The sequence below is a fragment of the Sturnira hondurensis genome, unplaced genomic scaffold (assembly GCF_014824575.4).
Source record: "Sturnira hondurensis isolate 20B ecotype Veracruz unplaced genomic scaffold, ASM1482457v3 Scaffold0001872, whole genome shotgun sequence".
NCBI lineage: Eukaryota > Metazoa > Chordata > Mammalia > Chiroptera > Phyllostomidae > Sturnira > Sturnira hondurensis.
The window spans coordinates 9,866,487-9,879,038 of record NW_028074503.1 but is presented as its reverse complement, the minus strand read 5'-3'; the positions used below and the strand labels follow the sequence as shown (position 1 = coordinate 9,879,038).

Sequence of the window (12,552 nt, the reverse complement as noted above, 5' to 3'; positions counted from 1 at the left end):
TGGTCAATACCCTAATTATCTCATTTTAAATATGAGTAACTGAGGTTTCGAATTCAATGACTTAATACAACCCAATACTATTCAGCCTAAATATATCCTTGAGGTGTGTGCTTTACGATTAAGTATAAGATAGCCAATTTTATGGAAAACACTAAATAAAATATACTACAGAGAAGTAACATTACAATTTTTGGAATTCAAAAAATGGTGAATTTTAATATAATCTCATATTATCCTTGTGATTAGGAATGCTTACATACAATAACAACAACAAAAACAATAGTCATACTAGGAAGGGGAGGAAGAAAAGTGAATAGCCCAATGCTTTGGACAAATAACCGAAATGTTATGGTCCCATTTGGGAGCAGAATTGAATTGGTGTTAGGTCACCTGTGTACTTCTTGCTACCTCGAACTCATGAACACTTACTGCTCTCATTTGTGGGTGTTGGAGGTGGGATTTGTCTGTTTGGACGCCTGTTCTTCATCACTACAGGACTGCATATTCATCTCTCCTCTCTCGTGCACTTCCCTGACCACACTGAAGTGTCAGCGCCACTGTTTGTTTTGGAGAACCGTGCCAGAGACCACTAACCTTCTACTTTATGAAACTGAGTAGAAGAAGAATGATGAGATTCAAGGAGCACTAGGTGGACTCAGAAAATGTCCAATGTATTACCTACATTCTCTGAGCTTTAGTTTTCTCATTCCTAAAATGACAGGCAGTGACTAGATTTCATACAGTTACTTTTTGGATTCTAACATCAAATCTCTGTGCAGTAGGAAAATACTGAAGTTTCTTGATGATGAGAAAGACATGATAAAGTTGTGGATTTTAATGAAGCCTCTGATAACATGATGGAAGTGGTAGGAAGAGGCAGTAATTATAGGCAACCAGCAGTTGGATTTCTGCATTAAGTCAGTTCAGAGATGAGACTGGGAAAGATCCACAGGGAGATAGAGCTGGGTTGAAATAGACAGGGTTTGAGAACAAGCAGTGTGTGGGTGTAATGAGAGGGAGAATCAGACCATTGCAGTTGTAAACTAGGAGATCAGGAGCCAGGCAGAAGCACAGTGAAGCAGGTTAGAACCCATCCAGTTTGGAATGCCGGGGCAATGCCTGGTGAAGATGTATAGGAATTGGAAATATGCGTCTGCACCATGAACAAGTGTTTAGGCCTGATACACAGATGAGGGTCACTAACTCAGGTAGAATGGTTGGAATCATGGGAGAATTTGAAGTCCCTGAAGTAGAGAACACAGGAAAGAAATAGCCCATGGCTGAGGATGAAACCAGGGGAATTCCTGCATTTATGTAACTGGGAACCATGACAATAAACAAGAAAAACAAAAGAGAGAGAAGAAGTGGCCAAAGAAATAGGAGGAAAATATAATGCAATGTCATGGGTGTCAAAGGAAGGAGAATCATAAGACAGACAGATGGCAAACAAGTGGCAGATGATAGACACAAGTTGAACAAGTAGAGAAACTCTGAGCTTTTCTGTGACCTTCAGGAGAACGCTTTCATTGGATGGAATGGGGCCTTCCTTCCTGACTGACAAGGAGTGGGGAACAAGATGGAGGAGAAGAGGATGTAAGGATGCCACGTTTTTGGAGAAAGTTGGTGATATAAAGAAACAGAAGTGATAGTAGAATAAGGTGAAGTGTACCAGGAGATTTTTGGGGAGAAGGAGATGTGAATTTTGAGGGCAGAGAAAGAGGAGAAAAGGAGATTTTGATTGGAAACAGGAGAGGTTGAGAAAGTACTTGCTGGAGGTATGTGATGAGCAGGAGGGAAGCAGCAGAGAGAAAGGGCTTTGAAGACAGAGGGTAAGGAAGAGTGAAAGGATGGAGATTAAAATCAATTGATTAGGACGGGGAAATTGAAGGACATAGCACTGCATGATCCAGACCTTGTCCCTAGGGTAGGGGTAAGGTTGTTTTCTGGTAACTAGGGGAGTGTTTTGGATTCCAAAATAAGTTGGGACTATGTTCTGTGGAGGCTGTAAAAAGATTTACTTAGAGATGAATACAGGGTAGTCAAGTGCACTGAGTACCTCTCAGACTCTGGCCCCTGGCTATAGGCATTGGGGTAAGTCACTCAGTCTTCTTCTCTGTATGAGATAAAGCCCATTTTATTAAAAAAATAATAAATTTTTAATAAACAACAGCGAATAACAGAGAACAGTGAATAATTCACTTCTAGCGAATCTTCAATATCTCTTCCCTTCATCTCTATTTCAGAAGCTGATTTATGTATTAAAAAACTGAAAACAATAAATAAACAAACAAAAGCAAAACCCAACATTGCATGCCAAGTTCAAAACCCCAAACCCCACAGGATACAACATTGCATGCCAAGTTCAATGATTTTCTAATTATACTCATTTTTAGTTCTTTTCCTTTAAACTCAGTTTCACATTTCTTTGCATTTAACAAAAATGGTCTGAATGTAGTAATTTATCATTTTTGTAAGGAAAACATCTTTCATTTAACACTTATGAGGAGGTCTTTCAGTTACTTAACAGTTTTGGTTACACATCAAATTATAAGGTATTTAACTCTTCTAGACATCACAAGAATGAACTTGAGACAAAGTGAAAATATAATTTGCTTATTTTAAGAAATTTCTCTTTTGTGTTTCCTTTGTAGTACTACTGTACAGAAGCTATCAGTCACTAGTTGGCTTCTTGATTGGTTGATTTCTCTTATTTGTTAGTTGGTTTATGTATTTATTTGACAAATATTTATTGACTATATATTATGTGAATCCAAGGCCAGGTTAAGACATTTAAAGACCTTAAGCACTAGAAATATTATGGTAAGCCTTAGATAAAATATAAAGGAAGTGGAATACTACATTATCAAAGTAAGTATTAGGGAAACTCAACATGATGATATTCAGGCTTAATAGCTTGACAATTTTTGGAGTTTGTAGGAGAAGGAAAATGTAAACTGCCCAGAAATTCCTTTCTGATGACTCCATGCTCTGTCCTTATGTACCTACTCAGCAGTCTTGCATTGGTGCAACGTGCTATGAAAGGTACAACAGTGAATCAGAGAGAACGTGCCCTTGAATCACTTACGGTCAAGTAATTTTATGAGCAACAGGCAATCATTAATTTGTGGGGATGTGGTTTTTCATTAGATATGTGTAAAGGAGAGAGCTTTATTCTTATAGACCAGTGGAGGGCAAGATCAACAGCCAATGGCATTTAAATGACTTTGACCCACCCAAGTCCATTAAAAGCATCTGTATGCCAAGCATCATCGGGAAGGGTGGATGACCCAGCATTCTGTAAGGGTGTTCCCTCACTGATGGGAGCACAGTGGGCCTGACTGTGTCATCAAGCACGCCTCCTGCTCATATGTTAGGCAATTCTCCTTAGAACACGGGGATATTCAGCAATAATGTTCTTGAAGAAGGCATGGTGAAGAAAGAGTTACCAGAAGTTCCGTGCTCTGGGTATAGACAAGAGTGTTGTTTTTCTAGATCCATGAGCCCTGTTAAATAGTTGTATCTTGCCCCTTTGGGGCCAAACCTTCAGGTTAATCAAGGGCAGCATTCTAAGTTTTTCTATTGTATGAATCAGACATGGCAACATGTATTTACTCTGCAGCAATAAAAAAAACACAATTAAATGATGATACATTTGAACTCGTCATTTTCATAAAGGTGAACAAAGATGCTAGTGTTAAATGTGCCATAAAAATCTGCAGTTAAGAGCCTCATGTAAGTGGAAAGGATTTTGCTTAAATATAATTTATACATTTTACTAAACACATGAACAGAAATATTGCTTTCATTTTCTATAAGATATTTTATTGAAGTACTTATATGTATAATATGTGTTATTATAACATATACTCGAGAAATCATAAAGAGTCCTCTTTTTTGTTTGTCTTCTGTCAGTCTCTGGGAGTTTGTTAATCCTTCCTTTGCTTTATGTATCGGTGAACACAGTTATGGGTATTTAAGATGTCCAGTTCAAATAAGTTGATGAAATATGTAATAATGCATATACAGGCATGGACAAAAGTAGGTTTAGTGTTTTAATTTTAATAAATAATACAATAATTAATAAGTAATACTGCAAGAATAAATTCTGTGCTTAGGTTATTCATGACTGAAAACCCACCTTTTCCTGCCTGTGTTATTTTTTTGTGTACTGTCGCCCAAGTGTTGAGAAATAATCAGATAAACTCCTGTTTAAAGACTAAGTAATTTCAGCTAAGTTCAGAGTGTGGGCTTAGTTTATCAGGTAGTCACATAGTCACAGGGCTTTTTTGGAAAGGAAATATTAACCACGGAAAGAGGCAAAACTAGACTGATATTATATGCTGAAGAAATTGGATTGTTCTAGGTACTAGATAAAAACACTTTTTTTTTTAGTTCTTTGCTGAAGAGGTTTGCTTTCTAGGAAAAGACACTTTGAAAGTATGTTGATTGTACTCATTGAAACTGACAAAGTTACAAATAAGTTTTAGAAATTATTAGAACTATAAAAATTCTACTGGTTCCATTTTGCTTTACCACAGTGACCAGGCCACACCTCGCACTATTGTCACAAGCATTTGCAGAAACTTCTTGTACTTGGTGCTTAGCTAACTTTGTTCTCTGGCCTAGAATACTTTCTCCCCACCCCCATACAAAAATTTCGTGGCAACAAAAAGGAACAAAAAATAAATGCAGGCTCAGAAACATTTACTTGGCTTGCTATGTTATAATAAATGTAAGCTATTTTTTTCAAGCTATTTTTTTGTCTAAATAATAGAAGAATCACCTGACAATGCTGGATTCTGTAACAGCAGATTTTTCATTTTTATTCTTCCAGCTCTAACCCACTAATTTGAGCAAGGTCTATAGCTTCAGAATATTGAGAAGACTATACAACGTATTTGCAAGGAGATGGCTGCCCACTTCTCAAAAGGGATTTGCATCAAAGGTGCAATCAGTTTAAATGTATTAAAGATATTCAAAATTGTCCAACTATGCTCCCTCACTTTTCACTTTGAGGAGACTAGAATATAAATACTTTACACAAATATTTTCCTTTTCATTTTCTTCTCTCTTTTTTTTGTAAAAGTAGACATTCATAGGCTAGCAAAAAGATTAGTGAAAAAGTCTTCTATAGTGTTGATTGAGAGTAAAAAGTGTTTTAAAGCAAAAATAGCATAACTCCAAAGTGTATTTATCTAAATTGTTTCTTAAAATCAGTAGTGAAAATAAATTATGATTTTCCAAATCTTAGAAACTGAAATGTTTTACAAAAATGTTACAGTAATGTGTAAAAGTAAAACATTTGAATTCATCGTTCAGTAAGTTCTTTGAGAAGTAATATTCATAGGCATGTGAGAAACTTGTGACTGATTCCAAAGAAAAATACAGCAAAAACAGACAAATTATCCACACAGAAGATACCCATCCAGACTCAGAAAATAAAGTATAAATGCCTAGAAACCTGTGTACAAAGAGAGAAAGTTCACTAAGGATAAATGATTTTAATAAAATGATACATTTTACCGAAGAATGACTAATTGAAACATGGCTGTTTAAAGACATTTTATAGGGTGTAGTTAATTAAAAATAATCATAAATATAATCAAATAAGTATCTTATAGACTTATGAATGTACATAAGCATTTGAACAATCTTTAATCAACTGCAGCTCTAATAGGTCTTAATAGATCAAATTTATGTGAAATTAAAAATGAGAGTATTTTATTATTTCACAATGCACAAATAAACTCCCCTCTGTTCACACACATACTGCATAATGTTCATTAAGCCCTGCCACATCCCAAGTTACGATATCAGTTGGTCCTAAAGATCCCTTAGAAGGTCCATGGACTAGAGCTCATGTTTAAAGGCAACTTGGCTCTAAAGCTGCCAGCTTGTTGGTGCTCATTTATAACTAAATCCACTGGTTATGACGCATCTTAATTAATGAACTGAACTAAAACTAACCAGCATACATTGAACCAAAGATCTAACTTGTTATTATAGAAACCCAACAATCCAGTTAAAACTTAAGCAAGTAGAAACAAATATGAACCACAGCACTACATGCATCCTGCAAAGATAGCAAAAGAATGAAAAATGTTTGGGTTAAAAGTCAGGGCATGTCTGTGATATTACTTTAAAAGCCCAACTGCAAAAAAGAATTTGAATGACAAAGTGCAATTAAATGGTGAGATGACTACGGCAAATTCAGTATTTTCCCTAAGTGACATAGCAATGACTTTGATGTCAGAGATTTCATCTGATGAGTCGACACTGGTGCATTAATATGATCTCGAGTCTTCAATTAAAGAGAGAAACACTATTTAAAAAATCTTGTTCATAAAATCCCATTGTCATTGACATAAGCTTTCAACAGGTTTAGCTTAGAAATAATACTAAACAACATTGTCTAAAAAGTTCTGACTTGTCGCCCTGACCAGTGTGGCTCGACGTTGGGCATCAGCAAGCAAAGCAAAAGGTCACCAGTTCAATTCCCAGTCAGGGGATGTGCCTGGGTGCCTGGTTTGGTCCCCAGTCAGGGCACATAGAAGAAGAAATGGATGGATGTTTCTCTTTCACATTGGTATTGCTCTCACTCTCTTTCTCCTTCCCTTCCCCTTGCTCTAAAAATACATAAATATACACTATTTAAAAAGTTCTCACCTGCTGACAACGAGAGGGAACATGAAGGGTTTTTAAGAGAATCCACTCACCAGAAAAATGAGCAGCACTGCAGCTGTTCCAAAGCGCCAGTCCATCACTGCTGGGTGCTCTTACATCCAGGACCAGGGGAGTGCAGTCTGTTCTCTGTTGTTGTTCTTTCCCCCAATCAGCTAATGTCTGATTAAAGCAACTTCTCAGTAGATGTTCTACATGCAGGCTTTGAGGTGTTTCTGCCTTTGCTGGGAGAAGGACTGAAGGTAGGTATAACTACTCTAGATCCACACCCTAAAAACTTGGGCTGGTCTCATGAAGATGCTTGACAAGATCATCCTTGCTTCCAGCTAAAAGATGGGGACACACCCTTCCTCCAGCTAAAAGGCAGTTCTGTAGGGGATGGCATATTCACTCTTTTCTGGAGGGTTTTCGGGGAAGGCATTTAAAATGATCAGTTGTGTGCACAATGCTGCAATTGATAAGGGCTTTTCACAGTAAGCTCTATTCACAGGTTGCTTAGGTTCTTCCTATATGAAAAGGAAAGTGGAGTCTGGATGTGAGTTTATAGTATTCCAAGAGGATTATCTGGCCCACGCTCATGGGCAGACACTCAGGATACAGTAGAAGAAAACTATAAACTTTCCATTTCAGTTGATGTTAGGGAATATCTAGTCATCTTCAAAACTGTTCTTTACGAGGCACAAAATTTGCTAATGTTAAGAGGGAGAATATTTTTAAAATGTTAGTTCATAGAAGCAAAATTCTGATACTTACAATTATAAGGTCGTCTGCATTTAAGTGATCAGCCTGAGTCCCAGGAAGTCTCCGTGTTTGGTTCTAAATGAATACATTCTCTTCCAACACTTTTCTCTCTTTCAAGTTTTGCCTTTTTCAACTGTCATAAAATATCAGTAAAGAAAATACCACTAAACAGCTTAAAAGTAAACAATCAAAACCTCCAGTTAAAATCCTCTTGATAACTTCTAAGATGAGGATCTGTGCCTGAAATTCTAATGGACACACAGAAACCTCTTCAGGTGAGGTGGGTTAAAAGTCAGTGACGATTCCCAAGCACAGAGCCAAGAACCTGTATAGTGAGCCAATTACAACACAAGGAATACATTCAAGAAAGAGCTGCCCACACATGCAAGTGGGAAACTGAGCAGCCCTGAGTTTATGAAATAAATAGTGACTCCCACAAGGCAGGAAGCATTTGACAGAGTGTTCTTGGGATATGTTCTCTTCACCTCCTAATGTCAGGTATAAATATCGTGTGTGGCAGGAAGTCTATGGAATTTGAAACAAGGGTCTGGAACAAAAGACCTATTGGATTGTACGAGAAGTTGATTTTGAGCAAAAAAATACTAAAAATGTTCTAGAAAGGAAGGATAATCTGAGGGCTAGAGCTTTTACAGAAGGCTGTCAATTCACTGCAGGTGTGTGACAAAGGTTACTCAACAGAGGTTTGAATAGTCATGCTATTTATTCCTCATGGAGCTTAGAGGGAAGAGATAGGCTGCCTATATTTACTTTCCTTAAATAAGAATGCTTTTAATTAGAGTTGGTTGATATGAATAAGTAAAATAAAAGGTGATGGTCAGCACAAATTTCTATGAATTTCTTCATAGTGGAATAAGATAAATAGTGAGTGCCACCCTCTGACTTAGGCTGAGCAATGTATGAGCAGGAGGATTGCATGCCCACAAATGACTGAAGTCTCACTGGACACCAGAGATGAAGGAACCTACTCTTGCAGGTTTTGAGTGCCAAGTGAGTGCTTTATGGACCTTGAATTCTGGGCATGGCACCAGGCTCTGCACAGGCCCTCTTCATCCACAACCAGCCTTGGCTCCACCCCTAACACAATGCCCTGCTCCAAAGATCCCAACACCCCGAGTGCTGGTAAAGCAGCAACCTCTGAGCACCTTTGTGAGAGGGGGTGTGGCAGACCCCACTGTTGCAGAGCAGCTGCTATCTTGACTGGTCTCGTGAGAACTTAAGCATGAGTGGGAAAGGGAGATTCTGAATCACCATCCCTCCTCCTTCACTTCTTCATCTGCTGTGTTCTCCTTCCTACTCATTTTAGTGTCCTCAGGACTGTGCTATTGCATAGTACTCTCTGAGATGTGGACATGTTCTCTCCCGGTGCTCTCCAAGATGAGGTTAGCCACTAACCATATATGGCTATTGAGCATTGAAAAGGGGCTGCCATGACTGAGGAACTGAATTTTTAACTTTATTTCATTTTAGTTAATTTAAATCTAAACAACTACATGTGGCCTGCAGTTATTATATTGCAGAATGCTTTTGTCTTCTGACTTACTCTTTGCCCCAACTCTGTCTCTTCTTCATACATTCAAGTCCTTTTCTCTACTGAGGGCACTTAAGCTTTGCTCCAGTTTTCACTCAGTACCTCTTGGTTCCCCTTTCTTTGTGTAGACCTATTATCTCAGTTGGTCTAGTCCTCTTTCCTGACTCTTTATTGATCCTATTCTCTAATGCTAAGGAGATAAGATACACAGATGATAAGAAACACAGATGACACAAATCCCTCTCCTTTTCCATGTTCCCATTTTCCAGCCACCTTCTCTGTGAGCTCACACTACATTGTCATGTACCTGCACTATTCAAGTTTGCTTCTTCCATGTGGTCTCATGGTGCCTTGTTTCTACTCTGAACATTGTTTATTAGGTGTGCCTCCACATATGTATCAGTAGTCCTCATTTTATAGAAATTCTATGGAATTTGGAGTGATTTTCTCTTTAAAATCTTCCTGGTAAACTAACAGAGTTTTCTTACAAGCATCAAGCTTTTCCCAGGAGAGGATTTTCCTCTCTTTCATAAGGCACTGCAAACCTTCGAATGTCATCTCAAGTGTCTGCATTTCTACATTTGCTCACAGCCTGGGATATTGTCATGTCTTCCTGAAAGACAAAATAATAGGCATCTTTCATGAAGGTGATGGATTCTACTGATCTTGAAATTTTTGAAACAAATAAAAGTAATTGGCAATTCCATCCCCCTTTATTTACACAGCACCCATAGCATGGATCATATATTTCCATGGATATACTTTTATGTTGTATGTGAACCTTGTCTGAACTAACATAATCGGTTCTACAAATTATTTAAAAATAAATGAAACATAAACATGAATCCTAAATGGAGAAGAAATTGAGGGAACTATATTAGGGAACAAGTTAAGTTCTTCTTATTACATATAATAAATTATCATCAATTAAGGTCTACAATATTTTTTCTTTGTTCTACCATATTCCTTGCACTATGCTGAGTACTCGAGTTATAGACATGGATACTTCCTGGTCCTCACCCTCAAGTGTCTCCAGGTTAGTTGAATGAGAAAGACAACAGACTTTTTCCCAACTTGCTAATTGGAAGCATGCAGGTCCTTGAATAAGGAGGTCATTTCAACATCATTTCATTAATGGTGATTGTGCTATAGAAACGTAACTCTTGTTTTACAAGTAGCCCATGGTGAAATTGATTTTGTTACATGACATCTTTCTTAAGGTTGCAGAACCTATCAATGACAATAAGTGAAGACTTATTCTACTGTTGAAGGTTACACCTTTATGACATGATAAAATTGATTTCTGAAATGCTGGATTTCTTCTTTTCTTTGCTGCTTACCTAAATCAGCAAACATTATACTGTCAAATTTATATCTTGTTTTATCTCAGCTTTGGCTTTTGGCCTTTGTTGTTATAGATCTGCTCGTGTTCCTCTCCACGTGGTGTTGCTGTGCCACACTTCTAATTGCGCCTCTCACTCTTCCCTCCAAATCCGTTTTGTGTTCATTGTACAAAGTAGTGTTTCTGCAACATTGCTTTCCATGTATCATGCCTTTTCTCAAGGAACCACAGTAACTCCATATTTCCTCCCAGGTCAAAGTATCTTTGTGTTTCAGCTTCTATATCCTTAGGTTATTTACTATATATGGAAACTATATTTGGAAACAAAATGCAATCACCTCTACAGTCTTAAGATTTTTAGTGTTTGACTTGCATTTTCCAAGAGCCTGCTTTCAATGATGATGATACCAACATGACTTAAGGTGAGATATTAATTGATATTTGCCTAGAATATTTATTATTTGAGGGTTTATAGTCTATGAACAAGTAAAAACTTTACTTCACTATGTTGTTGACTGAAGATTTAAAAATTGAATTCCACTTTCATTTTTCTGAGTCCCTCTAGAGATAGTGAAAGTTTACAGGTGAGATAAAATTATGTAACAGAAGTTTCTTTACAAATGCTATATTCTTGATTGCATCTCAAAGGAGTAATGAGGTCTCCACTACAAGGCACATTAATATATGTGCTATAGGAAAGGCTTATAGTGTTTTATGAGGCCAGCAAAGGGGAAATAATTTCCATATCAAAGACATTGGGGACCACTTCATGGAAAAGGTAGCTTTGAAATTTTCAGGATGACTATATTCTCAATAAGTAAAGATCTAAATTAAAAAGAAGACAGAAGGGAATATGTATTTTTTCAGGCCAAAAGGGAGTCAGATTGGACCTAAGTGTAAGATTTGTGAGAGGTAGCAGTGATGAGTTAACACAGTGTGGAAGACTTTGAATGCCCCCCTGAGGAATTTGGATGGTATTCTGTGGCAGACAGATAACCACAGTGGGCTTCAGAGCAAGGTATTGAAGCCCACTGTTGACTACACTTGTCCTTGAAAAAGTATTTCCAAAAGCAAACTTAAGTATAGCAGCTCCTTAAAGAAACTTCAATGGCTTTTAGAAAAATGGGAACAAAACTCTGGGTCCTTGTATATCTTTTTTGCAATAGTCATAATTGCAAGTTCATGTGTATTTGTGTTACGGTTACTCTGTCCTCACCACTAGGATGTTATGTCCTAGGAAAATAGAAATCATATTTTTTAATTAAAATTGTATTCCTGATACCTAGCACATGAGAGTATGCTCAATAAACATTTTTGAATTAATAAATAACCCCAAGCAACATGGAATTTCAAGAAGGAAAGGTGTGTGTTTCAAACTTTGTTGTGACATCTAAGATAATGAAGACCCAAATCTGAAAATAGATAATGGTTAGTGAATTCCAGGGACACCTAGAATAATTTGAAAGTGCGTATGGACAAGAGTATCCAAAGAGAAAACTATGGAGTTTGCTCTAGAAAGGAGAAAAAAAGGACTATATCCCCTAAGTGATTGATTCTGAAGAAATGCAGAGCATAAATGTCCAGAAGTCTGAATGAGGTCAAAGATATGTGTGTCAAAAGCAAAAGAATGATATTTCTGGAAGCAGAGCTGGTTGCTGTCCTAAAGCTTTTGTGTTGTAATTTAAATGTTAGAAGCGGAACAATTTCTCAAGGCTTAGGGTGTGGTCATAGGAACTGTCATTTATGATGGTATGATTTGTACTGTAAATATTATGAACAGGCTTCCCAAGTAATTAAAATCCCCTTAAAGTTGGGAAATATGTCTTCTTCCTTGCACTTCTTTGGCATTTCTTGCAACCCTATATATGCCTGATAAATATTTTAAGTTAAATTAAATTAAAGGCTCAGTTTCCAGAAATTCTGCACGTTAGCTCTCATAGCATGTTTCTAGTCTCCATGTCCATGAATGCTCTTCATCCCAACTTTTGAAAAACAACTAGTATTAGTCACATTTAGTTCCTCATCACTTAATTTCAAACAGTGAATTTTTTTCATTTTTCTATTATTGAGGATTTCAAGAATAAAGTTGTGGTTGTCATCACGAGCAGTACATATCTTTTGGCAATTATGACAGAGTTATAAGAAGAAACCTGGCAACAGGTTTAAAACATTTTTCTGGTTCTTGGGAGGGTTTTCCAACATAAGCAACTGTAAAATTCCTGGTAAGCATCTTCAAAAT

At 37.1% G+C, this 12,552-nt stretch overlaps 1 protein-coding gene across 1 annotated transcript in view; it reads right to left on the bottom strand.

The window, feature by feature from the left end:
• LOC118977526 (desmoglein-1-like) overlaps window positions 1-6,920 on the bottom strand; it is a 41,700-nt gene extending 34,780 nt beyond the window's left edge. Inside the window, exon 1 of the mRNA XM_037032461.1 lies at window positions 6,717-6,920. Within this exon, the coding sequence (XP_036888356.1) occupies window positions 6,717-6,761 (45 nt within the window). The 5' untranslated portion in view covers window positions 6,762-6,920. The remainder of the gene's footprint in view (window positions 1-6,716) is intronic.
• Window positions 6,921-12,552: the final 5,632 nt, after the last annotated feature.